General features: G+C 38.1%; 1 protein-coding gene across 4 annotated transcripts in view; it reads right to left on the reverse strand.

The window, feature by feature from the left end:
* Positions 1–13,508, reverse strand: part of GTF2A1L (general transcription factor IIA subunit 1 like) — a 93,560-nt gene that overhangs the window by 15,490 nt on the left and 64,562 nt on the right. For 2 of the 4 annotated variants that reach the window (XM_075204099.1, XM_075204102.1), the window contains 2 exons: positions 12,406–12,642; positions 4,429–4,518 (listed from right to left, as the gene is read on the reverse strand). In XM_075204099.1, the coding sequence (XP_075060200.1) occupies positions 4,429–4,518; positions 12,406–12,642 (327 nt within the window). Of the gene's footprint in view, positions 1–4,379; positions 4,519–12,405; positions 12,643–13,508 lie in introns of all 4 variants that reach the window. The other 2 variants (XM_075204100.1, XM_075204101.1) reach the window with 2 other exon arrangements.

The raw sequence follows: 13,508 nt of genomic DNA on the forward strand, positions 1-13,508 counted from the left end.
TTTAACTGAAACTTAATGAATCTGCTGAAGCTTGGACATCAAACTTATGGTGTTTAGAGAAAGTATGTTTGGAGGACACAAGTGCAGTCTTACATAACTCCTCCATATAGGCAGATTCCTTTTCTGCCCATGAAGTTGCCATGGCTCTTGTTGAATGTGTTCTTATGCTTTGAGGCACATCCACCTTCTTTACTATGTATCTCTTTCTAATGCAAGATTTTATCCATCTTCCAACTGACGCCTTTGAGACTGGACCATTTTTTATTGCCGCTGATTAGAATAAACAACTGTTTTGCTTTCCTAAACTCCTGTGTCCTTTTTAAATAAATCTTAATGGCACAGGCCAAGTCCAAAACAATGATTATACTTTCTTTTGAGATTTGTTGGTTTTGAGCATAGTGAGGGTAGAACAATTTCTTGACCAAGATAGAATTGTGATACCACTTTTGGCATAAATTGTGGACTATTTCTTATCACCTTATCCTCACACAAAAACGCTTCTGCCCAGAGAGCTTGTAGGTCTGAATTGTCCTCGCTGAGGTAATTGGAAGTAGGAAAAAAATATCTTGATTGATAAGTATTTCATCGGAACCCTTTCTAAAGGTTTAGAAGATGCTTCTGTCAGGATCTCCATTACCAGGTTGAAGTCCCATTGAGCCAAAGCAAAGCGATGAAAGGTCTTATTCTCCTTGCTGCCTGCAGACCTTCTTTACAAACCAATTTACGAACAACCTTCTGTGTAGTAATGGCCCCAGAGCAGATATCTGGAACTTTCGTGTATTGAGCAGCAGTCCCTTATCAAGCTCATCTTTCAGGAATTCAAGAATACTACCTATGGATGGACCCTTAGGTGAAAACTGTTTAACAGAGCACCATTTATGAAAAGTGTCCCAGATTCTATAATATGTCTTGGATGTTGACCTTTTCCTTGCATTTCCTTGTAGTGATTACTCTATTAGAAAGCATCGGTATTTCAAATGTCTCCTCTTAATAACCATACCGCTAGTTTCCAGAACACTGGGTTTTGCTGGTTTATCTGAACATGATGGATCAGGTCTGGTTGTAGTGGAAGGAATCACCGTTTATGCACCGCTAGCTGTAACACCTGAGGGGACCAAGCTCTGTGGTATTAAAAGGGTAATGCTATTACTGCTACCCTGTCCCTCATTTTTTATTAGCACTGGTGAGATCATGGGTGTTGGTGAAAACACATAGCCCAGATTGAATTGCCATTGAATTGCATAGCCTCTGCTTCTTTGCCAGTATGCCTGGCATAAACCCTCCTTCTCTTGACAATTTGTGAGGTCGCCATGAGGTCCACTTGTGGGTGGTTCCATCTTCTTATAAGCTTGAAAAAATATCTGTTTGTTCAATGCCCACTATCCTGGGTGCAAGAGGTTTCGGTTTAAAAAATTCTGCACTGGCGTTGATAGCAAGCCTAAATGCAGTGCACATAGGCTGGCGCTAAGTTTTTCTCTGCCCACAGCTGTACCTCCATCATAACACAGCTTTATGTGCCCCCGTGATGATTTACATAAGACACTACAGTCTGGATGTCTGAGTGTATTATGACATGCTAACCTTTAATAAGAACCTGGAGTGAATACATACCTCGACCGCAGCCTTCATTTCCCATACATTTGAGGGTAGAGTGGCCATCTCTTCTTGCCACTGGCCTTGTGCTATCTCTGTACGCGTGTTGCGCCACAGGCAAATAGACTCACGTCTGTTGTAATGACTATATGGGAACCAACCGTTACTTTACAGATCATGAACAAAATGCTGTTTGTGGACCGCCACTGCATATCCCTTCTCACCTCCTTTGTCAGTGAAATCACTTGACCTTGAGATCCTGTGCATTTCTGTTCCACTTGGACAGAAAATTTAGTTGAAGATTTCTCATTTATAGTATGGCCCATGGCACCACCTTTATGGCTGACGCCATAAGACCCAATACTCTGAGGTAGTCTTCTGCCTTGCTCCAATGTGTACTTCTGAGAAATAACGCTTCCTGTTTTAATGTTTGTTTTCTTCTGGGTGTCAGAAAACCTTCCCTTGTGCTGTATGTATACACATACCAATAAATTATATCCTCTGTATTGGATATAAATGGCTCTTTTCATTTATTATCCAGCCGTGGTCTATCAGGACCTGTAGCACATGAGTGGTGGCTTTTTTTTTCCATTTTCTACTGCTGCTATTAGGAAGTCATCTAGGCAAGGCCATACTGATATGCCATCCTTCCTCAGTGTTGCTCTGACCACAACTAGAACATTGGTGAAAGTCCTTGGCGATGTAGACAGTCCAAAGGGGGGAGATTTGTACTGATATTGACAGCTGAAAATCACAAACATGATATATTTCTGATGTGCTAGGTAAATTGGAATGTGGAGATATGCATCCTTTAGGTCTACTGTTGTAAGGAATATTCCTACCTCCATAGCATTGAGGATAGTTCTTACTGACTCCATGTTGAACCTTCTGGTATCGATAAGCTCGTTGAAGCTTCTTAAATCTAATATTATCAGAGAGCCTCCACTGCTCTTTACTACTATGAAGATCTTCAAATAAAAGCCTTTCCCTTTTTGTGCCTCTGGAACTTTGCAAATTACTCTCCGATTCCGCAATATCCTTCGAATTTGCTTCATTAGTACCTGCTTTTCCCTGCTTCTGGGAATTGGGGATGCTTGAAATACCCCTTGTGGAGGTTGAGATAGGGACTCCAGCCTATAGTTTTGCTGTATTGTAGATAGTACCCACTAGTCTGCTGTGGTTAATGTCCATTCTGCCCAAAAGTGTACAAATCTGCCTCCTACTTTGACATCTACCACTGAGCGGGTCTCTCTAGCATCATTTAGAAAAAAATCTTGCAGAACCTCATGGTTCCCTGCCTTGATGTGCCAGACTGATAACGACTTGAGTAACCTTTCCCAGGTCTATGAAGACTTGCACCTCTATACTCTGAACGTGGGTTTGGCCCCCCTGAAAACCTGAGGGGAAAATCTCTTGGTAGGTCTATCCTGAGAAAGCCAGGCTGATTTTCCCACAGACAATTTTGAAATAATACTATCTAATCTTTGGACAAACAGATAATCTCCTTCAAAGGGAAGTGATATTCATTTATTTTTAGACTGGGTCATTCCACATCAGATCACCCAATAAAACATGAAATGTCCACCACCCATCTGAGATTTTTTTGAAAATTTTTTAGTTGAGAGGATGTCGAAATAACTATTTCTGCCAAATATCTCGACTGTCTGACAATTAGTTGATTAAATATTGATTTTTCAATCAAATATTTTACTAATCGCGGCTTCTTTATCAAGTTTATTTGAAGTATCACAAGTGTTTATTAAGGAATCGACACAAAATTTGGACCCCTAAGGTAACTCTTCCTCCTGAATCCAAAAATCCAAACCAAATTACTTTATCTGCCTCATGTTTTGCGTTACAGCAAAAAAGCACGTTTTTCGAATATAATTAAAAACTCTAGATTCAATTGACATTAGGGATCCCATTTTTTGGGGGGTGTTTAAAAAAGGTATTAATTACTACCACAAAAAAAAACAGCTGGGTCCTTTCTTTCATAGTAGAGAAAAAAAAATGAAGTTGATGCTCGATTACTGCTGTACAGCATACATAATTTACACATTGTTAAAAACCATACCAAAAAAGTGAACTAAACTGAGGCAATGGGATAAAACTCCCATACAGGAAATGAAACAAACAGAAACTGATGGGAAGGGGATTCCCTTTACACAGACCAAAACTGAAACTTTCCAGAGAAAGAAAGGGAGACACAGAAATAGTCAATTATGGCAGCTGCTCATTTGGTAGTCTTTTAAATACGGACTGCCATATTACTATTTACTCAAAAACCATTGGATTACATAGCTGGAACCACTTTAAATTAAAAAAATAATGTCTAAAGGGGTGTTTACCATTTTTAGAGAATTTGATGGCATTGACAGACATTTTATACAATTCTAAAAACTAAAACTCTATATAAAACAAAAAGCCACTCTTAAATCAATCTCTAACCTTTTTTAAATATAACAGATAATGAAAACGAAGAGCCTTCAAAATACCATATGTTATGTAAAGTAAAAAATATATATATTGGGAAAGAGAATTTTCATTCAGTGTACATGCAGATACATGCAAACATACAGTTATCGAACTAAAGTGCTTAAAAAACTAAACAAAGAAAGGAAAATGGGGCAACAATTCAACATATTAACAGAGATCTACAAGTGATCTTTACTCTAAAAAATTAAATCATAATAAGGTCTAAAAACATCCTCCTTAACCCCATCTTTGTATTATTTACTCTACAATTTAGCATCTGGAATAAAGGCATACGGAAGGCATTACTTTACCTGTTATGATGCTTGGAAAAAGTCATTGGTTATTAAATAAATGTAATACCTTGTCGTATTGACACACTATTACGTTGTCCGTGTCAAACAGGTCTGGAACTTCTTGTTCACTCACATCATCTCCAGAATTTAAAGGATCCTGGAAAAACACCACAAATTAATATAGATCTCACAGTTAATACAGCTCAGAGGTAAGCAACATGGTGTATTATCGGGTCCTTAAAGACCACTGCTTTGCGAATGAATATTATTCTGCTTATGTGTGCTACCTTGCTCATTATGACATCAGTGACCCCACATAACCAAAGCAGCTAGTTAATAGTTAACCGCTAAATAAATAATAATTGCAATGGCTCCTGGTACATTAATCTTAGAATAATTAGGAAAAGATCTGGTATTAAAAGCTTGTGGAATACAGCCAACAGATCTGCAGAAGATGTCTTTACTATAGTCCTACTTCATAAATCAAAATTCTGAAAAATGTTTTCTATTGATAGATATATTGGTTTTCAACATGCCAAATGTTGCATATTTGTGTAGTGTCCTGGACTGCCACACTAATAAGTTTAAGTATAAAAGGATGTTAGAATGAAAAAATTATAAGGCATTAAATGATGCAATAATATTAGCTGTTAATATGCTCTATGTGTCAGATGGTCAATTTGGAATAAGTTTGCAGTAAAGTTGTAGACGGCGTTGTGCGAGTTTACACGTTAACCATCATCAACATTTATTTATATAGCACCAGCAAATTCCGTAGCGCTTTACGATTGGGAACAAACATTAATAAGACAATACTGGGTAATACATACAGACAGAGGTAAGAGAACCCTGCACGCAAGCTTACAATCTATAGGAGTTTGAAACACAAGAGCATGTGCTACATCATATTGCACAATGGACCAGCTAGAATGCTGGTATAAGTATTGAGTGGGCTGTGTGTGTGGCAATGTTGATCAGGGGGTTGGTGTCTTGCGCTAGCTGTGTAGATGATGGAAATAGGGTAATCTAGGGAGATTAAGATGTTGGTTGAGGAATATCATAACCTTGTCTGAAGAGGTGGGTTTTCAGTGAACGCTTGAAGGTTTGAAGACTAGAGGAGAGTCTTACTGTACGAGGGAGGGCATTCCACAAAGTGGGTGCAGCCCGGAAAAAATCCTGTAATCGAGAATGGGAGGATGTGATGAGAGTGGAAGAGAGACGTAGATCTTGTTCAGAACGGAGGTGTTGAGTTGGGAAATATTTTGAGACAAGTGAGGAAATGTATGTCGGTGCAATTTTGTTGACGGCCTTATATGTTAGTAGAAGAATTTTATATTGGATTCGTTGAAATACAGGCAGCCAATGTAGAGACTGACAGAGTGGCTCAGCAGAGGAATAACGGTTTGCAAGGAAAATCAATCTAGCCGCTGCGTGCAAAATAGATTGTAGGGGTTCAAGTCTGACTTTGGAAAGACCAGTAAGGAGGGAATTGCAATAGTCGATGCGGAGATGAGTGCATGAATTAATGTTTTTGCGGTGTCTTGTGTGAGATATGTATTCTGGAAATGTTCTTTAGGTGTATGTAACATGATTTAGATATAGAGTTGATGTGGGGAATAAATGACAGTTGTGAGTCAAGGATTACACCTAGGCAATGAGCTTGCAGGGTGGGATTTATGGTCATGTTATCAACAGAAAATGAAATGTCAGGCACAAAGCTTCTGTTTTTGGGTGGGAATATTATTAATTCAGTTTTTGAAAGATTGCATTTGAGTTGGCGAGAAGACATCCAGGATGAAATGGCAGAAAGACAGTCAGTAACGCGAGACAACACAGATGGTGAAAGATCAGGAGAGGATAGATTTGTGTATCATCCGCATAGAGATGATACTGAAATTCAAAAGGAGCTTCTTAGTTTTCCAAGAGAAGTGGTGTAGATAGAGAATAGCAGAGGACCTAGGACTGAGCCTTGCGGTACTCAACTGATAAAGGAAGCAGAGCAGAGGTGGATCCAGAGAAATTAACACTGAAAGAGCGATTAGATAGGTAGGATGAGAACCAGGATAGGACAGTGCCTTCAAGACCTAGGGATTGTAGCATTTTATGAGGAGAGAGTGGTCAACAGTGTCAAATGCAGCAGAGAGATCCAGGAGAATTAGAAGATGGTAATGGTTATTATTTTTTGCTCTCATCAAAGATAGGTAATCACTTAATTTCCTACCTTTTCTTCTGCCTCTTCCCCTTCCCTTATCCTCCGTTCCTCGTTCTCTCCCTCTCTCCCCCGTGTCTCTCTGTCTGTCTACCCCACCCCTTAGATTGTACGCTCCTTTGAGCAGGGTCACCTCTCCTCCTGTCTTCACCACTTTTAACTCTGCTCTCCAGCTACCTTGCCCTCCTCCTCGAGGAACCTCTTTCCCCCATCCCCTCTCGCTCGCTCCCTCCTCTCCCCCCCTCTGGGGGTCTCCCTGTCATCCGTGCCCTCCCTCTTGGGCTCCGTCGTATGCGGACCTTCCCCTCTCCCGCCCCTAGCTGTGCTTTGAGCTCACGGAATTACTGTGGAGTGTTGAAAGCGAAAGCCTGACTAAAGAGGATCCAATAGGTTGTTTGCTGTAAAAAAAAGTGTGTGAGGCGAGTGTAGGCAATTCTATCGAGAAGCTTGGAGGGGCATGGGAGCTGAGAGATGGGGCGGTAATTTAAGAGAGTTTGGGTCAGAATTTTGTTTTTTTTAAAATGGGAGTAATTACTCCAAAACTGATCCAGTGCTAGAAAAAGAGGGAGTATTTATACCGCCTCAGTAAGCTAAGTGACAACATACAATGACTTGAATATTACACTTACCAAAGATCATAAACTGTACATATAAGGCCTGGTCAGGTGAAAATATTGCCAGAGTATACATTGTAGTCCAGGAGAGACTACCCATTTCAGTAAATCTCCACCACACACAGACTGGACTGAAAAGTGGGGGTCCATACCTTCAATATCAATTTTATTTAATAACAGAACAGAACTGTGACACTCAGAACTTAATTTTGGACTACTAGAGGACCTATGGTCCTGAATACATATCGTGTAGGACTGTTAAGAGAAAATAGGAGTACCGCACCCATAATATTGAAGATTCAGACTGTTAAGACTGCAATTATACGATTATAAGTGTACATAGTATGAGTTGCTGTGATGATCTTAAAAAAAACCAAAAAAAACCCCACTTATTTTTATTGATTATAAAATAATGTCCATAATGTATTGATGTGAAATTTAATGGGAATTTAAGAATACCACACAATAGTAACTTAAGTAAGGTATTAGAGAGTTGTTTGCACTTTCTATTGTGTTAATTATTGTTAAATCCTAGCCCCAAATCCTTCCCCAATACAAGCATAGCCTGACATGACAGTGTCCCTTGTCTCTCTTCCTTGTGGTCTCTGCCAGGCTGCAGCCTCGTCTGTCTCTAAATGGGCAGTGCACTCTCCAAAGCCTCTACTGAGGTCCACAAAACCACAATTAAACATGATCTAATTAAAACTCAATTATTAGGAAATGCACCCTTGCCTAAACAACTAGCAAAGGGTGGTGGTGGTGAATATATATATATATATATATATATATATATATATATATATATATATATATATATATATATATATATAATATTTTCACTAGACCATGATAGGTAACCCTCAGTTAGAAGTCTAAATAAATCATAGAATCTAATGTTGACTTGCAATCAGCCAAGCAGGTATGCTAATGTAATTACATAATACGTAAATAAGAAGTATTCAACAGAACAGATAAAATGTATATATGTATATATATATATATATATATATATATATATATATATATATATATATATATATATATATATATAATGTCAAATTTAGAGATTTCAAAGAAGTGTATGCAATTCTGCAAATTTAATAACGATTACTATAGTATTTATTTTAGAATGCGGACTTCCTAAATAATTATTGTATAACATTATATATGCTTGGCAGGCTGAAATTTAATCTAACATTTTAGTGTAAATTTGTGGCTGACCAATTCTATCATTACGTCTCACTAAAGGAAACTTTTAATTTATGCAACAGTTTAAAGATCAAATGATAAGTGTTTCTCTTCATTGCTTCTAAATTAACACATTTGAAGCAGGCTGAGACAATAGTGCAACACAGACTTATACAGCACAAATCAATAACATTAAATTGATTTCTAAAGATGTGTCAGCAGGAATTCATTAAAAAAAAACAAAAAAAAAAAACAAAAAAAAAAAAAAAAGTAAATGCACCAAATATACTAATGTAAATCATCAGCTTATTAATACAAAATAGAATACACTTAGTCATATCTTGGACATAAAAAAAATTACAAAAAAATTAAAAACTGTCATGTCACTTGAGCCTGTGTGACGTGTATGTGGCAAAGGGTTCATTAAAAACTACCACCTGGTCTGTCCAAAATGATTAAATCCTTCCCTACCTATGCCACACACTAGCCGTAACAACTATGCTACCACCAAAGTTTTTATGAAGAGGTGACACTTATTTAGGAAGCCTTAGGTCCTCCCTTAGAATTAATCTAGCACAATTTACTTTAATCAGAGTTAACATAGACTACAATGTAAAGCGCTACGGAATTTGCTGGCACTATATAAATAAATGTTGATGATGATCATGATCATGGATGATGGATGATGGATGGATGATGGATGGATGGATGATGATGGATGGATGGATGATGATGATGATGGATGGATGGATGATGATGGATGGATGATGATGATGAATGTTCTCCCCGGTTTTCAACTACGTAGCGTTTTAGCCAAGCTGTTGTGTAAATTTGAAAGAACACAGATGGGGGTATTCAATTAGTATTCGTGGGTGTGGCTGTGTGTGTGTAACGTGCCATTACGGTACCGCAAAATTGTGGATTTCTATGCACAAAATCCACAACGTTGCAGTACCGGGACCCGTGCAGCCACATGTAATCGCGGCCGTGATTGTTAATTGAATATGCCCCAGAGACTTGAACTTATTAAGTGTAATTTAATATTGAAAATACATCCACAATGCTTAAGATAAAACAATTAATAAAATGACAAATATAATGCAATGGTTTCTTATAAAATAAAAATGATAAAAGACAGAATTGACAACTCACGTATAATCAAGTTTCTGGTGTTGGGAGAAGCAAAAAAATGGGACACTCTTCAATATCAGATTGACTCCCAAAAGTGAACAAATTCTTACAGTTAACTACAGTTTAAAAACCATAATGCAGGGCCCACAGCCCCCCTTCCTGTAATGTCAGAACTGAAAGGTTTGTGTAAATGCAAATCAGGGTTTTATGACTCTGTTGGAGAAACATCTAAGTCAGGTTTTAACTTCCTTGTCCTAACTTTTCACCAGTATGGCTTACAAACATGATTTTACCTCCACATAACAGGTCATAAGTTCCCCTTCATCTGCATACCACATATGCCTCCGGTAAGTATAATATTGGAGAAAATATATATATGATATTTTCCTGTGAATCTATTCAGCTTCAATTTGTCTTTAACAAATAACCCTGTCTCCACAGTCGACATGTCTGGGTTTGAGGCATTTCACTGTCCTAAAAGAGACATTTCAAAGGCTTCCATTTTGCGACCTGCCATAAATGTCCCATCTGAGGAAAACAGAGGCATTTAACATAATCAAACACATTGATACAAACAGTGCCTCCGAGTCAAGTCACGCTATTACTAGGAATTAATTCACAAACACATATTTGCAGATTTATATGCCCAGAAATTAGTTTGCACATGACAAGAACTAAATAATGAAATAACTGCATTACAATAATGAAACATTTGGAGTCAGTCAGTTTCAGAACAATATTTTTCTTAAATCTGCAACAGAAATGAGTTAAGGAATTGGCATTTCTTCTCTTGCAAGGAGTCTCAATCAAGAAAAAAAAAAAATACAACTTAGGTGCTAAACTTAATAAATCCCCACACCACTCAGCTGCTACAAAAGTGTTGGCTGCAGATTCAAATCCATGATTGTAGTCATTAAAGACTGTGCAATTAATTGGCAATCAAAAATTTCACTTGCTTATCTAGCTGTGAAGGAGCGTTTGCTCCTTGCAACGTCCTCCGAGTTGATGTAATAGCGCAGGGGGCTAGGGGCGTAAATGGCAGTGGGACTTCCTGCTGGATTTCCTGTATTGGCCAGCGTGTCTTTAGATTTTGATAAGGCGGGTGTCTGAATAAGAGATTTTACACGCGTAAGGAAATTCGCACAGCATTCTCCCCAGAAAATATTTCCAGCCAGGAGGCATTAAGTAGCAGCCGGGTTGGGGCAGTTGTAATACTTTGCAATGATAATGAAAAATGTTGGAGGTTATTGCCCACACCTGCAAGGACTGGTCAGACTGGTGGTCAGTGGTCTAATACACACTGCTGGCTGTAGTGCTCACATAGTGACTGTTCTAATAGGAAGAAAAAAATGTTTATTCTATTATAATATGACTTTGTTGGGCTCTAAGAGCAGGGTAGGCAAGCAAAAACAGTCGGGTGGAGTACCCAGGAAATAGGTTCTGGGGAGAACACTGTCGCATAAGTAATTATGGACTTCTGGTTGTGATACTTTAATGTATTATAATCGTGACAACTTTGTCTATGGTTGGTTGTGGTACAAGACGAAAGCATAGGAAGGTTGTATAGAGATGCCAGTTAATGACATCGGAGGTGTCATTGGTAACACATAGTTAGATATTGATGAAAATTATCACAATCATGAAATGTCATGACAGAGAGAGCTGAGTCATGGGTAATGATTAGTTAGATATTGACAGAAAGGCCAGAGATGCCATAGGTAATGAATGGTTAGATATTGACAAATAGCTAGGTTATGGGTAACGGAGTGTTAGACATTGACTTAAAAGGGTATGAAAGATTGCAAAGTATTTAATCCATAATTAATGGGATCAGTTATTAACATATATACACCACACCATTGCACCCTCAGTGCTAGCAGAGAAATAACAAACTTCCAGGGAAAGGGCATGATAGGACCCGCTTTAGGGGCAAAACAGATACCCTTTTACTCTAGCATTACACATTGTACAAGTCACAGTCCCACAAGTGAACTAATAAGTGATCAAGGTGGGGCATATTGCTTATCATAAGACATCATAAACTGGGTCATATTACACTTGTGTATTAACTGTGTGTATAAAATATACCTATACAAAATACTTGTTCTGATCTTGTATATTAATATGCAGAAGGCAATTCCATATTTAAATAACATTTAATAACGCTAACATGTTCCTAAGAGATGTGTATGTATGTATTTTGTTTTATTATTACGACCTCAGAAATATCATTTGCAGTAACTTTCTGTGAACCCTTGTTTTCTGGCTTTGTGACTTTTTAAAAGGCAGTAATGGTGGGGAAAGGTTGGCCTGTAGTAATGAATGTAACAAAAAACTACACAAATCATCCATTGCATCTTTGCAATAGTACAGCTGCATTTACACTATCCCCATCTATCTCTCCACTTCTGCATGGTGGCATGAACTAGTATTTGAGAGCTACCACCTGTGGAAAAAGCAACACAAAATGGAGTTTGAAGTGAGCATGGGATGGCCAGACAATTGTAAAGCGGCACTGAAGTCTCTAACTCACAGCAACCTAACTAAACAATATTATTCCACAGAAAACAAGTGGATCTTCAAAGCTCCCAGGTACCATGCTGAATAAGCAAATATTTATGGTTTGGTCTAATATACTTCTAGAAGCAATTTGGTTGAAAGTGGATGGACTACACTGTGTCTGATGCCAGCAGAAACTATAAACTTTGTAGCAGTGTATCTGGACAATGATGGCTGCACATAGTTGGATGAGAGAACACTGTAAGATCTTCTTACATCCTGGCCAAATAAGCCCTGGTGCTTCAGCGATTGCAGTCTCTCCTGACCAATCAATAATTTGTGCAATCAACACGAGAAAGTCCACCTACTTTACCTAATACATCATCCATAAATGTACATGTACCTCTTCAATTATATCAATCTCTGGATCTTCATCATCACTACTATTGCTAGTTGAATCGTTTGACCCAGAATCCTCCTCCAGAGCTTTAAGATCTTCGGTGTCAATAATGCCAAGAAATTCATTCTCATCGATATCTTTCATAGTTCCTAGCTCTTCATCAGAGGAGGTGTCTCCTGTCCCATCAATCTGAACTATATCATTGTCACTGGGAGTTGCAAGATTATCTACTGTTGACACCTAGGCAATAAAATAAGAACATATGCTTTGTTTGCAAAATGTATTCACCCATATCAGTTAAAGAACAGTATAAAATAAAAGCTTTGCATCTGTCAAATATAAGCTTAAAATGCAGAGTTCACTCTTCTGTTGACTTTCCACTGTAGATTTATTAAAAAGAAAACTGTAATAGTGCATTTCTCAATCAGTTTTTCCCACAAACAATGCTAAAAATATTGCTGGAATAGGACAAAAACACTCAAATTTATAATGCTGTCAGTTCAGATAGTGAACCTGGCCTCATTTGGATCCATAAATGACTAGTGCATTTTGTTTGAAGTGACAAAGAACCAAGAAATCAATTTTTGTATTTTTTACCTAAACAATCCAACTACAAACAAGGGCAGAGGTCATACAGACATTACTATCTTGAACCCCACCTAAGTCAACGGTGGCTTGGTTTTCATCAACACAAGTTTTACTTAATGTGGGGGGTTACCTCAATGCTTCTAGCTCTGGGCATAGCTTACAAATCGAGACCAGATGGGTATATCCAATTTCCATTACTCCTCACCCCTTTATGAAGTAGTCACCCAACTCATTTTTCTCGTTGGCAAAAAAAGGGATATAAGGATGGTGGATGACGTTGATGAAGAGGAGGTAATAAGACCTTTCAATATATCCAAATCTAACATTTTATTAATTTGCTTCCAAAGGAAAGCATTTGCCAAAACCCAACTCCCTTTGATGGACCGGTTATTAGAGGCTTTTAAACAAAGGACATCTCCATGCTTTATCATATGACACTGGCTTCAAAACCACCACCAATACCTAAATATGAAGATAGATGGAAGCAGACTTGGGCAAGGCACCGATGAGGAGGCCCG

This window comes from Mixophyes fleayi, chromosome 3 (genome assembly GCF_038048845.1).
Source record: "Mixophyes fleayi isolate aMixFle1 chromosome 3, aMixFle1.hap1, whole genome shotgun sequence".
Classification (NCBI taxonomy): Eukaryota; Metazoa; Chordata; class Amphibia; order Anura; family Limnodynastidae; genus Mixophyes; species Mixophyes fleayi.